The sequence below is a fragment of the Amblyomma maculatum genome, chromosome 1, assembly GCF_055883805.1.
Source record: "Amblyomma maculatum isolate TAMU_Amacu chromosome 1, ASM5588380v1, whole genome shotgun sequence".
Taxonomy (NCBI): Eukaryota; Metazoa; Arthropoda; class Arachnida; order Ixodida; family Ixodidae; genus Amblyomma; species Amblyomma maculatum.
In genome coordinates, this window is record NC_139344.1 from 101,078,301 (window position 1) to 101,094,390 (window position 16,090).

The window sequence follows — 16,090 nt, forward strand, 5'->3', positions numbered from 1 at the left end:
AGCCGCACCAAGAGCATTCCGCTTTTGCACAGGGCCCATTAAAGACAGCAAAGCAGGGCCGAGAAATGAAAAAGCATAACCGAAATTTTGTTCAGTCAGAGAGGCAAACGCGGCTCTCCCATTTTTACATACGCTCCCAGGAGTGCGTGGGCAAGATTCTCATTAACTCGTTCTGGCGAACATGCCAGTAGCACATGGCGTTCCTTACATTTCACTTTTTTCAATGCCTTCGTGTCCTTGCCCAACGTCAATTCCCCCCCTCCCCCCCCTTTTATTGGAGTATCCGTTCTGGCGGACACATAGGCGTTTAATTGACATTTGATAGCATATGCTTTCGCTTTCCCATGGTCAGGTAAAGAAGCACCGCAATCGTCCGCTAAGTGCTGACGCAATGCAAATATTCACGTTATGATTAGGCAACCCCAACGGAGCGTTTTGAAAAGTCATTGCAAATCAAAATTTCGTGTCATGTACCGCGGTATTCGTAACGCTTTCGCTCTGGCGGTCCTTACAGAATCGCAAATAAAATCTCGAAAACTTGGTAACGAACGTACAGCGTACATTTCTGGCCGCTGCTTCACCGCGTGGCTCTAGCAGAAAGGGAAGCACTACCACCGGAGCACGATCGAGGGAAGGTGAACACGTTTCCTAAGCACGTCTAAAACGAGGCTGTTCACGGGAGCCGCCCGTATAGCGAAAGGGCAGTGCACAGCTTGGCAGCAAACTCTTCGACTGCCATTCCCTCCATTAGCGTCGCCGGGCCCTCTACGCCGCGTTCGCAGCGCGGGCCGCGATCCCGCATGCACGATCGAAAACACCATCTCAAGCCCGCGCAAGCGATACGTTCGCCGGCTACGATGCCCGTTTTGTTCCTGGGCTCCCCGAGCGAGAGTGCGCCGACCCCCGTCCGTGTGTACGCGTGCTACCTGCCCGGCCGGCGTTGCCTTGGCAATTTCGCGGACAAGAGACGTTCTTCTACCAAGGAAAGGATTTCGACGTCTTGCACAGGCAAGCCCTTGGTGCGCATGCGCGCCTTCCGAGGGTCGGATATATCGTCTCTGCCTCGTCCCCCTAATGACTCGGGCAAACACGGCCCACGGTCCGCAATAAATTGCGCACGAGGCTCAGCTGCACCTGGACAGAGATCGCTCTTGCCCTCCGCTGAGTCGAAAGAGGAGCCGACCTCCTATACACAGGCACGCATACGCACACGCGTGCTCATTCCGGGTAGCCATCGAGCTGGACAGTCCGTCTTGGTGCTTTGCCTTTTCGCGGAAGCGAACCGTTTCTCTTTTGTCGGTTTGATTCCCTCGCATCGCTGCACTTTCTGCCCCTTACCGGCCCGCCGATCTGCTTTTTCGCGACACCGCGGCTCTCCTTGGCCATGTGGTGGCCCTGTGGCGGTCAACGCCAGCCGTTGCTACTCGCACGCGGTTACTCGTGCAAGAAAATGAGCCACACGGAACTCAAGCGTTTCTTCCGTTGAGCAAGGCGGGCATACATTTGCCATTTCTACTAAAAAGAAAAAAAAAAGGGCAAACGCTGGGTTAAATGACGACTGGTAAGAAGCCAGCTCCCAGGCATTTATAAATGCCACGCGAAAGAGGCCTCCTTCCATATGAGGGCCACGCAGAGGCGAATGCTGACGAGAGGATGGCGGCAGGAAAAGAAGACAGGAACGCAGTTCATGACGTAAGAATCCTGATGCAGCAAGGCGCTCTACAGGCAGCGATCAGAAGCAGTTTCACTGCACAAATATAATCAGCAAAATTTATAAGGCATACTATTCCTTCTTAATAGGTGTTACTGGTCGATATTGCGATTTGTTTCTTCTTCTTGGTATGTGCCTTACGCGTCCCTGCTTCGTCAAATAAACTTCGAGATTGGGTCGTATTGAATTAGAACATTTATTTAATTGAATGCTCGTTTACAGAAAGTAAATAATTAAAATGACAAGAGCAGTATGAGAAATATTCAGCTGGACTGCACTTAGATTTCAGGAGTCCGTCGTCCGAAGCGAGCCCGCGGAACGACGTCGTATTCCTTCTCTTGCTCCAACCGTGACTTACTGCTCGTCCACTCACCAATTGCGGACTTACGTCGCACATTGCATGCCTCCCTATAGGAAATAATCATTAAGCCAACGCTTCCACATCCTAAAATACCGCGTTCGCGCGATTCCACGGCACGTATACTACCGACGGGATCGGGATGCCGGAGTGTGTAGGCCCCAGTGCGCATCGTTTAAGAGACAAAAAAAGCCTATTTACTAAAATTAGAAATAAAAAACGCACGAACAATCGGTATCCCATCAATCTTTGCAGCGAAAGCGTCTTTGAGCTAGCATCATTAACATTGAACATATCTGAGGTAAAAAATGACGCTCTTCCTTTCCTTCTTCAACTCGGCGAACGCCGCCCCTCAAGGGAAAAAAAAAAAATAATAAAGAAGGACGCGACGGCGCCCTAAATCCCCACTATATTTACGGCGTCTTAACGTACGCACCCCGATCCGTGCGCGTCATTTGGGAGCGTTCAATGAGAGAGTGCACCCAGAAGGTTCAGTTGGCCTTAACGAGAAGGGGCCCGCTACGAACGCACTGTAAGGTGTCATCCTAGTCGGTTGCGAGTGCTCACCAGGATCACTTTCTTAAATATATTTGTAAATTAAACTGTCCATGCACAGTTTCCAAATTCTGCTGGAATACTCATAAAAATAGCCATTATGGATTTGATGCATTAAGACATTATCATACGTATCGTTTCGGGATCATTAAAAAAAAACAAAAAAACAGTTCCTACACAGCCAGCACACACTAACATTAAGGGAAGTGGCCCCGGGACATGCTACGGAAAACACACGCAAGAACAGACATCCTGTCCACGTGCAAGGTGGTCCGCCGAAGATGCTGTGCACTAAATGATCCACAAACTACTGCACACAGAGAAACACGGCGCCCTACAACGTCTCCGTAAGAGCAATGCCAACAGGCATTACGTGCACACGCATGCATACGGAGTTCGCCCAAAAAACAAATGTCTAGTAAGGCGTGTGAAGAGCGTGCGGGCCGTGTTTACGAAGGCGCCCGAACCCGCACCGAAGAATAAACAGAGTACTCTTCGGGGACGCACAGAGCTGTGCAAGGAAACTGAACGAAACAGGAGAAAAAGAAATAAACCCGTACAAACGTACACGCATGAAGACCTCCCACCATTCTTAAAGCGGAAATTCGCGTGCGAAGAAGCGCTCTCGTCAAAACAGCGCTAGGCGCTACAGCACGCGATATTTTCGCAACTTCGCTTTTCACAGCTCGATTACGTAGGCAGCAGGACAACAGCCGGGATAGACGCGCGCATGCAAGATCAGCGTAAACTATCAAACGTGTTTGTTACAATTTTTTTACTGTAACATGTAGTCGAGCATGCAACTCCTGTTGTGAAACAGCGCAAGAAAAAAAACAAGAACACATCCGAACCATGTGCAGGAAGGCAAATTGCAATGCATAAATAGACATGGGATTTGCGTTCACGTTGCGCCCTACTTTGTTCCAATTCCGTGCTACTTATATCATACTGTTTGTGTCACCACGCCTATAGTGATTTTAGCAGCTGCATTTAAGGCATTACATGTCAGATGACCAGCCAGATATAACCAGCCCTTACACATAGCATTCATTGATTAAGAAAAACATTTGACTCAGTTGAAACCTCGGCGGTGATGCAGGCACTGCGAGATCAGGGGGTAGACGAGCCGTACGTGAAAGTGCTGGAAGATATATATAGTGGCTGCACAGCAACCAGAGTCCTGTAGAAAGAAAGTAACAAAATTCCCATAAAGAAAGGTGTTAGGCAAGGAGACACGATCTTCCCAGTACTATTCACAACTTGCTTAGAGGAAGTATTCAGAGACTTGGAATGGGAGCAGTTAGGGATAAGAGTAGATGGAGAATACCTCAGGAATCTGCGATTTGCTGATGACATTGCCTCGCTAACTAACTCGGGGGAAGAACTGCAAATAATGATTGATGACCTAGACAGGAAAAGTAGAAAGGTAGGCTTGAAAATAAATATGCAGAAGACTAAGGTAATGTTCAACAGCCTCGGGAAAGAACAGCAGTTTACGTTAGGTAGCGAAGCACTGCAAGCAGTAGGCGAATATGTCTACTTAGGACAGGTAGTAACCGCAGATCCGGACCATGAAAAGGAAATAACATGAAGAATAAGATTGGGATGGAGCGCATTGAGCAAGCACTCGCAGATTATGACTAGCAGCTTACCGGTATCGCTCAAGAGGAAAGTATATAACAGTTGCATCTTACCTGTACTCACCTATGGGGCTGAAACGTGGAGGCTAACCAAGAGAGTTCTACTTAAGTGTAGGACAACCCAGAGGGCTATGCAACGAAAAATGGTAGGGGTAACATTAAGAGATAGGAAGCGTGCAGAGTGTGTCAGAGAAATAACTCAAGTTATTGACATTCTAGTGGAAATTGAAGACGAAATGGGCATGGGCAGGACATGTAGTGCGAAGAGAGGATAACCGATGGTCGCTTAGGGTAGCAAACTGGATTCCAGGGGAAGGAAAGCGTAGCAGGGGGTTAGGTGGGCGGATGAGGTTAAGAAGTTCGCAAGGGTCAAGTGGATGCAGCTAGCACAGAACCAGGTTAATTGGAGAAATAGGGGAGAGGCCTTCGCCCTGCAGTGGGTATAGTCAGGCTGATGATGATGATGATGATGTCAGATGACACTTGGCTGTCAGCATACGCTTGTTTTCGTCATTTCGTTCTCATATGCTTGCTTGTGCCCATTCACTAGAGGCACGTTAGAGGACAGGAGATTGTCAAAGCCGCACTTAGTTCGCACTCCTTTTGTATATGCATTGCTTTCCGAAGTTTTTTTTCCCGCTTACAGATTTGCTGGCAATATCTGCTACGAAAGAAAGCAAAATCCTTGGATCTGTGCCTCACAGTGCAACCACATTGTGAACGAATGCTACAATGATACATTCTCTGCACAGACTGGCTGTCTTATGCGCGGTCTACATAACCCTATAAGCACCATGACGCACAAGAAGCACGCTCCCACCCTTCCGCGCGCTTAAATTGCGCATGCACCGAGCATCGTCCCGTGGCAAGCCCGACCATACGACCAAACCATATCATAAACGCTTCTCAATGTGTTCGCGACGTCAGCGTTATGTAATTGCGAGCGTAATTAGTTACCCCTGCGTTGTTTTTCCTGATTACGTGACCAACTATATCGCCACTATGCGCAATGATGGCCATCAATTTAATCTAGAGAAGATTTAGAGCAGATTAAACTAGAGCAGATTTTTTGAGCGTTTTTCTGCTACTGACAGACTGAAAAACTTTAATGAGTAGAGATAAGGGAGGGGAATGTGGGGATGTCCATGTGGGGCCCTATAGTCCGGGACTTCAGCGGCTGCCGCTGCTATCCGCGCGCGTGTCACGAGGGCCCGTTGGGCCTCTTGTCCAGAGCTGGATAGGGCGGCCTCCCGCCCCTCAATAGTTGGCACTGCATTTGGGTCATCAGGTGGATTGTGTGGGCAAGTCCACACCATTTGGTGCAGGCCTGCCTCCTCACCGCAATATTTGAGGAGTTTGCGAGCACCGCGCCCTCTGCGTCGCCCCAAAAATGTACGTCTTTTGAGCCACCAACACCGTTTTTGTGGTGCGGGCAATTTCGAGTCCGTTCGTCCGCTCGTGCTCATCCCAGCTCCACTGTCAGCATCGGCAAATACACCGTCTGCGCGGGGCTTAAATCGCAATCATTCCGACTGCTCCCACCGAGGGCAACTCCGTCCAATTACTAACCTCAGCAAACAATAACTCCCTGGGTCGTCACTGCGCCAGAAAATTCATTTATTCCTGAGAAATTGAATTTCGTAATTTACTTTCCTCAACCTGACCGAAACTCGCCGTTGTGAAGTTAACGACGGCGCGGCATGCCCCTGGTATCAGCGCTAGAGATTCGTTGCTGACGCATGCAGTTTCCTTCGGACAGCGCCTGTCGTGGCGGCACCTGAATTTCGTTGTGGAGTCTTTTATATAACTTAGCAAAGGCACCGTTTTCACCCGCAGTGGTCTCTTCGCTTGTCGTTGCAATGGCCGTAGCCTATCGATACGCGCCGACTCCTCATAGTCCTCTGTGTCCATCTAAATGGGCGTGGATGAGCAGCAGTGACGCACAGCAGCCAAAAAGCCCCTTCATCTTCGTGTGATGGCCGGCGCAACTTTGCTTCACACGAAAGTACATACATATCCCTGCTTGTAAGCTGCTGCTTGCACGCTCAAAAGTCTCCTGTTCTGTAAATGTTTTCGCCCTGTTCATTTCTGGTGCAAACCCCTAGACCCCTAAGCAAGACCGAGGCGAACACTGAGTAAATGGTCTTATTTATAAAAAAAAGTTGCGCAAAAACGCTGGCAGCAAGTACGATGGCAGGTAGTGCGTGCGTGACCTGAACGCTCCGTGCGTGCTACCTTGGACGTATGCTGCCGGGCGCCCCACCCCGGCAGCTGGTGCATTGTGTCGCGCGCACGATCTGTCTGCGACAGGACGCTACGTGCGCGCGACTATGTATATACATCAATGGTATTACATATATATGTGTATATATTTTGTAAACAATTGCAGGGCCGCTCGCGCGCAGGCATTTGTGGACAGTGCTCGGACACTTGCGCGCGAGCGATGCGAACTCGTTGACCGTCTTTACTTTGTAAATAATGTACAAAGCTCCCCCTGTCCTTTCTTCCTATCGCTCCCCTCTCTACTTCCCCTCGCTATCCTCTCCCTATCCCCTTTTCCTTCCCGCCGGCCGCAGCTCAAGTGCTTCAGTATTTAGATAGCAGTTGCCGCGGCCGGCAATACTCTTTTCCTTCTTTTTGATTATTAAAAAAAAAAAAAAAAAAATCAACCACTACCACCACCACCACCAAGTACGATGGAATAACGACTGTCTAAGAAAGGCAAGCTGACATGGCCCTCGGGGAGGAAGGCACAGGGACGCACGGCACACTTTTTGTTTTACAAAATATATTCCGTATGTCATCGGAGCCTCCAAGCCAAAATAGTAATATAACAGAACTTTCCCCAACCGCCCGCCTCGGCAGTTTTGAGAACCGCCTGTAGAAGAGAAAACTTGATCATTCATGACGATCGCGTTGATAGAAAATAGCATATACAGGATGTGAACACACGCGGAACTAGCCCCGTCAGCCTCTCCGGCCCACGCACTGATGATGAACGTCACTTTTCATCACATCGCTGGTAAAGCTCGAGAAACTTGAGCACTATCTCTCCCCCCCCCCCCCCCCCCCCCCCCCCTCTCCCGCTCAAGAAAAAGAATGAAACATTTGCTTTACTCCCACGTACCATAACGCTTTAAAACCCAAGCTCCATCAATGGTTGCATTCGTCGTACCAAAAGGTTGATAAAATGCGTCTCTGGCAAGCCTCGGTCAATTACTGTCAAATTTTTGTTGCCGCACCTCCGAGGTTCGAGCTTCAGAGCCCTCAGGTTTACGGCAACAAAGATTTCTGTAAAATGACCACGTCGTTGCGTAAAAAGTTATTCGATTTCGGAAACACCAGCGGGAATCCACTTTCCATGCGTTATAACAAACTTTCCACGAAAAATAATCGTTTGCCCACTTAACCCGCAAAACCTGACATCCTATTGAGTTCCGTACTGGCCGCCTTAAAACCCTTAAATATTAATTATCTCTTTACCCTTGTTGGCTGAACCATACAGCTTTCCCCGATGATAGCGTTGCTGATCGTGAAATAACTTTTGTTTCATTGCGCTCCTGCAGTTTGATCCAGACGTCATTTCCAACCGAGGTGCAGGCTTACCGTTTGAAATGCTAAATTCTCAGCTTTGACTCAATGGCTTCGGCAGCTGATCCCAAGGTCGTGGGTTCGATGGCGGCCGCGACGGCCGTATTTTAATGGACACGAAATACAAAAACGTTCGTGTGACATGCGATATAAATGCAGGTTAAAGAACCCCTGGCCAGCCGGTATTGTTCCCCAGCTCATCACTACGACGCCCATTGTAGACCATGGGTCGTTTCGGGATCCACACCACATTTGAGATTTAGCATTTTTAAATGCTATAGTAAGAAGGAAAGCAGGACAGTAAAGTGCAGAAAATATATCTTCGTGTAAGTACTCTGGGAATCACACAAACAGCGTCGGGCTTTTCATCAAATAATCAAGCAAAACATTTCGTGAATAGTGGTAATTGTGCGCGTGGCTGTTTTTGCCGGAATTTCACTCAGGCCCGGAAACATTTCGAGATAAAAGTAGCATTTACTACTTCGACTTACGCTGAATGCGCCTCAGAAATTTTGTACACTCCTATAGTAGTTTATTTAAGGATACAGAAGCTTAGCAACGTCTATTGGCTCGCTTAATTTCATTCATCGCCCCCCGAAGTTTCCTGTTAGCTACATTCGAGGTGCGCACACACACACACACACACACACACACACACACACACACACACACACACACACACACACACACACACACACACACACACACACACACACACACACACACACACACACACACACACACACACACACACACACACACACACACACACACACACACACACACACACACACACACACACACACACACACACACACACACGCACACGCACGCACACGCACACACGCACAAGCACACACGCACACACACACACACGCACACGCACACACACACGCGCGCGCGCGCGCGTTTTTTAATAACAAATGACTAAACTAAATTGACTTCTCAAAGTATTTACTTATTGCACGCGTCGATTGCTTACATCAGTAAAGTTCGAGCTCTATTTAGCCGCACCTTATTACCCTTTGATACCTTCTCACTATGAACCGTATAAAATAAACTTAACACCTCCATCGATTATTTTCCCTGAAAACTGACTGGTCTTCAACGCAGTGGTGATAACCCTCTCGGGCCAAAAGCTGGCGCCATTTTCCTTTGCTGTCTTATGAATGTGTCTTTTGAATGACCTGCACCATTTTATTTCATATGAGTGAGTTGTTTTTCTTTGTTTTGTATTTATAAATATTCTTTCTACTTTCGTATGATGTTTCATGGTGTGTGGAGATTAACGTTCCAAAGTGACTCAGGCCATGAGGGCTCCGAAGATTTCGGCCACCTAGGGCTGTTTAACGTACGTGCGCTCACACAGCACACGGCCGCTTTGCGTTCCGCCTTCATCGAAACGTGACTGATGAGGATCGAACCAGGAAAAAGAGGATGATAAAAAAAAAATCGCGGATCCCCTGGCTCAGTAGTCGTCACCTGCGCTTGAATTTCGTGTAGCAATTCGCCCTTCACTGTATTGTTTCACTGTATAAATTCCTTCCCTTACTCTCACATTTCGTTCAGGGTATTATCAAGCCGCCGTCCTCACTCTTCGTATTAATGAAACCTCAAGATTGATCTAGTTGCCCCATGTGCCCCCGTATTAATTAGGATGTGAATCACAGCAGACCTCAGGGCATTCTGTCATGCCACAAACAATGTGATCGCCTCTTCACCGCCATGGACAACAAACAGTGGTTAACGAGCCAACTGACAGATCACACATATTGGACGACTAGGCATTCACTGCTGTAATAAATTAGTACTGCAATTCTATCTATTATTTCACACGTTCCGTGATCTTGTCGCATTGTTTCACAACGGCCAGACGCAACAATCACGGACGTGTGAAGACAGCCCTAGCTACAACTGCTGTTCCGCTCAGGTGTCTGAAGAAATCGCGCCACTCATTTTTAAATACAGGCGTCTTGAGAGACGGCTCCTGGGTCACAATTGTACCAATGTTGGCGGAGTTCAGATAACAGGGCAATAATGTTAACTTGTAAGCTCGATAACCAATTTCTGGCTTTTCAACTGTCACAGTCAGGCGTCTAGTTGCAATTAGAGATTTGCAACCAGCCATTATTGATAGCCATATCAGGTTTTAGAATTTTAATGCCCGATTACCCTCGCCACTGTGACTCAAAAGTTTGGCTACCTCGCGCCAGAAGACAAGTTTTGAAAAGCCGAGCTCTAAGCAGCGCCCCTGCAGCGCCGTCAGTCAATGACTCCTGCGCTGCGGGGTAAAATGACGAAGCATTTAAGCCACTGATTGATGACGCTGGGGCGGTGCTTAAAGCGCGTGTTTGCGATCTTTTGGCGCGAGATAGCAAAACTTCTGAGTCATAGCGCCGAAGGTAATCGGGTACCAAAATCCCAAAAATTGATATGGCTATTAATAATGACCGACTACAAATCTCTAATAGCCACTAGGCGCCTGACTGTAAAAGTTAAGGAGTTTGTTATATACAGTTACCCAGATAACATCGGTTCAATCGTGTCGCAAAAATTGCCTTCATACCTCAAAGAGCCTATAGGTAAAAATTAGCGGCGGGCTTTCTTGAAGCACATAGTTTAGTTTGACACTTACAAAAGCAGGCTGAAGTGATATTTTTAACTACGCTTGTATCGAACTTTTAACCTAGCAAAGAAAACAACTTCGTTAGAGAACGAGTCAGCGCAACGTCTGTCGGCTCTAATAATTTTATGTAGACGAGACGTCGAAAACATCACGCTTGACTGGATGAAGGCCGAGCGGAGAGCTATTTGGCAAGGGCAGCGGCGTCTATTTTCGGCGACATCTGTTTTCAAAGACTCAGAAATTCTGGGAGGCGGTTGACATGATGTTCGTCAGAGCAGCCCCGAGAGAACATTTTTCAAACGGTATGCATCCATTCGTTTCACGCGAGACATCTTCGGCCAGCTGCACCGGACGACAGGCAGGCAGTCTGCATGTCGAGCGTCGCAACACCTGTACAAAGACGTGAATGTGACACGCGGCGGCACGTGACCCCGCACAGCGTTCGAAATGCGCCGCCCGACACTCAGCAGCACACGTCGACACGACCCGCCTAGAGGATGTTTCCGGAGTTTAGCAGCGACACAGCCTGCAGGCAGCGGGCTTGCAAACTGCGACGCTATCGCTGCACGCAAGCAGGTGTATCTGACCTTGGAGGAGGTGCTGCAGTTCCTGGAAGCGGACGCGGCGTCTGGTGCTGGAGGATGTGGACGCAAAGGCTTCGTCGGTATCTTCCACGATCCTATCGAGATCGAAGGAAACGACACCAAGCCGACTAGCCATTTCAGGGAAACTCCGCTAGGTGGCCTCGCACTCGTGTTTTCCGTCGAGGCGGCGCAGCACCAGCATGCCGTTGGGCAGAACCGTCGCTTCCTCTCTTCCTGGGTTCGCCAGCGAGCTTCCCCAACTCTACAAAGATACACAAACACGACTCGTCTCTTGCGGCCCTGTCTGCATGAAAGAACGGAAAAGGAAAAAAAAAAAAAGCAAAAATATGTAGCCTTAACGACAACTGCCTGCTTATGCGGGGTGGGGGTGAGAGGTGAGGGGAGGGAGGGGGGGGTGTTATGCCGGTAAATATTATTATTACTGTGAGCTCTAAATCAAATTATTTTTAGGCAACAGATCTCAACAAGGATGCCATATGAAGAATGAAGACTACCTGACTGCGGTTGTAGATAAATGAAGGGGAAATGAGGGTGCTCGTGAAATACTTAACGCGTTTGCACTTCACGTGTTCCCTGTTAGCATTGCGAAACACAACTGACTTTTGTGTCTACGACTCCGCCTTTGAGTTCGGGAAAGCTATTGACTCTTTTATAAAGCGGCGTGGCGTGCCTTCACACACGTTAACAAGCTGGTAGTCACGATTGTCGAGCTTTTAAAGGCACATTGACCAACGTAAACGCTAAACGCCTTCTAACTACCATTAACTACCGCGCGGGGAAAAATTGCAAGGCGGAAACGTGCTTGGTATCCTCACCGCAGCGAGAAGTTTATAAACACGTTTTGACACGCTTTACAATACAAGCTAACGCCTCCTAACATTGAATGCTACCTGCTGCTTTAATTCACCGGTTTTCCCCACTTTAGACCCTCTTGAATGTGATCTCTTCTATTTTTATTCCCGCGCTGTGTCACTCACACAGCACACCGCCGCTTTGCGTTCCGCCTTCATCGAAAAGAGGGACGATTCCAAATCCAGCGAATGTCGGAATTAAAACAGATGGAGAGAGAGAAATGAGGAAATGACGCGAATCGTCCATAAAAGCTGCGACGCGGCCTTTTGTGGCCTTTTGCGACGGTACGGTTCCGGGGAAAGATGGGCAACGTTCGTCGCCAGGCAGATGTTGCGGGAAGGCTGCGTCTCCCCGCAACAGCGCCTAAGCCGGCCTAATAACGACGCAGCGCGAGGCTCCAGCTTCCGGTAGCGCACAGATGCAAGAAGCGGGCTCGCAGCTGCACGTGCGGCGGGCGCTGAGGGACCTCGGCTTCGCTTCGCCAGCCTCCACGCAGGTGTCGCGGGAGGCCTTTTACTACAGCACGCACATTAAGCGAGATACCCGGAAAGCATTTTTTTTTTTTTTTTTTGCGAACACAATCCGCATGCCTAATCGTCGTTTAAAACGCTGGGAGCAAGATTTGTAGAGTTTCACGTTTTGCCGACGCCGAAATATTGAGCGGTTGGAAAACAGAAGCCAAATTTCCTTGGCATAACTTGCCGTATATGATGGTTTATACGCAGGGCCAATTGGATCGTCGATTTATTCGTCCGTACTTGTTCGGAAATGCTCCGTCGGAGCACCAAGCGCTACGGTATCTCAACTAAACTTGGTTTCGCATAGTGTTTGTAGAGGCAGTCTATTTCCTCAGCCTAATATTTGAACACTTCCTGAGCGAGTGTCTGATATATGTAGGGTGAAGGCGTGTCGACAGCCTACTTGTTTTCATTATTTTCCCCTACAAATTGTTCCAGTTTTTACCTATGTTTTTCCGGAAGCTTGCTTCGTGAAGAACTGATTATAATAACACGTGTTCCTTTCACTGCCACGCAGAAAAAAAAATAAAAAAAAAACGACGGCGGGTAGAGGGGCAGACCAAGAAAGAAAGAGCAAAGCGCGCGCTCTAAAGGGCGAAACACAGCTTTGAGAGCAAAAATGACATATACGGTAGGCCAGATGCGGCGCGGCAAAGGCGTAAGTCCGGGAGACACAATGGGTGATTTTGTGCATGCGGATGGCGAGAGATCGGTTCCAAGAGGCAACCCTGGAGTTCTGGAGAGGTCAGGACGGGACATCCTTGCCCTCGACTCCGCTTTTTGTCCCTTCTCCGCCCATTTCCCGCGCCGCAAAAACGCCCCCTGCCTCAGCAACGCTAACGGCAGGCACGTGACCCTTCGAATCACGCGTCAAAGCGGATGTTGCGCCGCCACCCTGACCCATTAAGATGTGCGTTCAAAAATAAGACTGAGCACTGCAAAGAAAATCAGCCGAGACTAGCAAAGCTTCAAAGTGTTCTTAAAAACCTTGCATAAGGTCTTCGAAAAAAAAAAAACTGCACAAAATGCCAGTCAGTAAAAGCGGATAAAAAGAATAAGGGAGACAGAGTGGCGCCTAAATACCTGTTAGGGAAGCTCCCAAAACTGTTTCAACGATAGAGTCGCCTCTGAGAAAGAACCGCAGCTCACGCCCACGGATCGCGTGGGCCTCGTGGACGGCGCGATAAACTGTGCGAAGCGGGGCTGGCTTCCCGCAGCTGTCCAGCAGCACGATCGTCGGGACGCGGCCCACAAGAAACAAAGGCTACGCGGCGTACGGTACGATCGGGGCAATAAAGAAAACTACTACGGCGTGACTACTACTCACTCGGTTGGGGCTCCCGGTGCGTGCGAAGCTGCAGAGGCGAGACTGACGAAAGAGCGAAAATTCACGACCGCTCGCCGACTACCAGTTGGTACCAGTGGCTAGAACAAGAGCGGCACTGCCGGAAAAGGAGAGCCAAAGAAGAGAACCCGGCGCTGGAGGCGAAAAAACAAAAAGAGGAGGCGACGTCTCCTGGATCCCGCGGGGCTCGCCAGCGCGCGAAGAGGGCCGAGCAGGAGGCAAGCGCGCGTGTTGGAGCCGCGCGGCTCGGGTTTCATCGCGTCCGTGCGAGCGCCGCGCGGAGCGGCTTGCGTTTGCCAAAGAGGCCGCAGAAAAAAGGAAGACGAACAAAACAAAACAAAAAAAAAATAAATAAATAAACGCGCGCACGTCCTGGCCGCACCAAGAACGTCATGAAAAAAATACAACGCCAGCGAGTTGGATCAGTGCTATGTGGAGGAGGACAACGTGAGCAGACAGGCAACAAGAGAACGCAGCTGTGTAGTAACAATGAAAGAGAGAGAGAGAAAAAATAGAAAAAAGGCAAAACGAATAACAACAGGCCGAGAAAGAGGGCGATTCCAAACTAGAGGGAAATTAAAGCGAGAAGGCCGCAGCAGCTGCGCCGCGGTGAGGGCACGCACAGGTGTGAGCACCCGCGTGACACGTCTGTGAATTGCTTTCGGTGCGCTCCGGACTGCCGACGGCTGCCAGCAACCAATGGCGATCGACAGGCCCCTCGCTTACGTAAACGCAGCAGCGTCCAGCTCTGTTGCGTTACAATCTGCATTGTTTCTTTTGTCTCATTTGGAGGAAAGGGCGCTCAAATCATTCAGTCAGGGTGCCGCACCCTGGCGCACGATCACAACTCCTAAACAGCAGAACACCTATGGTCCATCTCTAGAGTTACGGCTGCCGCATAATAAACAGTCTGAGCGTATATACCGAGTCTGCCTCCACAAATTTGTGATTTTGAGATGCGTACCTGCGCGCTTCATATAGATCCGACACCCGTTCCACAAATGTCTCTGGGCGAGTTGGCGATGGAGAACCACGAAAGAAAAACAGCGCCGAATACGGAGCGTATTTTCCATTTATTCTCTTTCATAATACTCCAGTACAAACAATGTACCGCGACTTCCGATGTAATATGCCGCCATCCTCCTTCTCCACCCCTCTCCCCATGGAAACCGAGTCTTCGACGTCGAGGTGCTGCTACTTTAACGCGAAACTCCGGCCTCAGAACACGCGCCTGAAATGCGGCACTGTCGCGCGCGACGTGCGGCAGTGCGTGTTGTGTACGGTCTTTATGAATGCAGAACATATTCAAAACAGAGTTTTATTAGACTCGTTTGCCAGAATATCTACTATTGTGTCATTTGTCGCAAATTTGAGGGTACCGGAGTCCGCAGCTAAAGTGGAAGTTTCGTAATATCACACTGTATCACAAGCTGCCTTACGGAAGTTAGGGGATCTCCTCCGCGCATGCTTCTATGTGACTCTCCGGGCAGCGACCGGCTAGCGCGCGTCCTAGACGATGGGCCGCGGCGCAATCAGCCGAATATAAAAAGGCAGACCGCAACACGCTCCCAGCAGTACGTTCTGGAGATGCAGTTTTCCGGGCCACTCACGCGGCCGCTCGCTCTGGAAAAGTGTCCTTTGCTTTATTTTTTATTTATTTTTTTTTTTCACCGAGCCCGCGATCAACTCATCATTTCTCCTCCACTTGTACGGCCACCGCTAGTGATCAACTCTGCGACTACGACGTCTCATCGAACAAGAAAGCCGTGAGATTTTTTTTTTTTTTTTTGCCACAGACTGTCCGTTAATGGCATATTGTTTTCGCCTCTGTTTAAACCTTGACCTGACTGTATTTTACGCGGCGTTTCCTATGTAAATCTTGCCTCTGATATCTATTTTGTTATATTTTTAGTCTTCTTTTAGCAGTGTTTGTTCATTGTCGTTATTTTCCTCTTGTCATTTACCGAGTCGTCTTTTATCTATTAACCTTTTTTATTTTTATTTTTATGCAGTGTAACTTAGACTACTATCTATAGATATTCATTTGTTTGTAAAATAAAGTGACTTTCTTGAACTTATTCCTCAGTCACACACCGACACACGTACTTCACGGGTTGACCAGCCTAACTTTTAACTGTGTTCTCATAGAGGGATGACGGGTAACCGTAAAGGGGATCCCGCGCCTCTGTTGACCGTAAAGACGGGGTTTGTGACACTACTATCACTTTCCATCGTCTCATGTCTCGCGGACTACACGCAGAATCCATTTCTGTAGCTAAGGGTGCGGTG

At 48.9% G+C, this 16,090-nt stretch overlaps 1 protein-coding gene across 1 annotated transcript in view; it reads right to left on the reverse strand.

Moving 5' to 3' along the window:
* The window catches only part of kcc (solute carrier family 12 member kcc), a 353,291-nt gene extending 339,283 nt beyond the window's left edge, over positions 1 to 14,008 (reverse strand). Inside the window, exons 1-2 of the mRNA XM_084588671.1 lie at positions 13,784 to 14,008; positions 11,069 to 11,369 (exon numbers count right to left, since the gene is read on the reverse strand). Coding sequence (XP_084444797.1) covers positions 11,069 to 11,201 — 133 coding nt within the window. The 5' untranslated portion in view covers positions 11,202 to 11,369; positions 13,784 to 14,008. The remainder of the gene's footprint in view (positions 1 to 11,068; positions 11,370 to 13,783) is intronic.
* Positions 14,009 to 16,090: the final 2,082 nt, after the last annotated feature.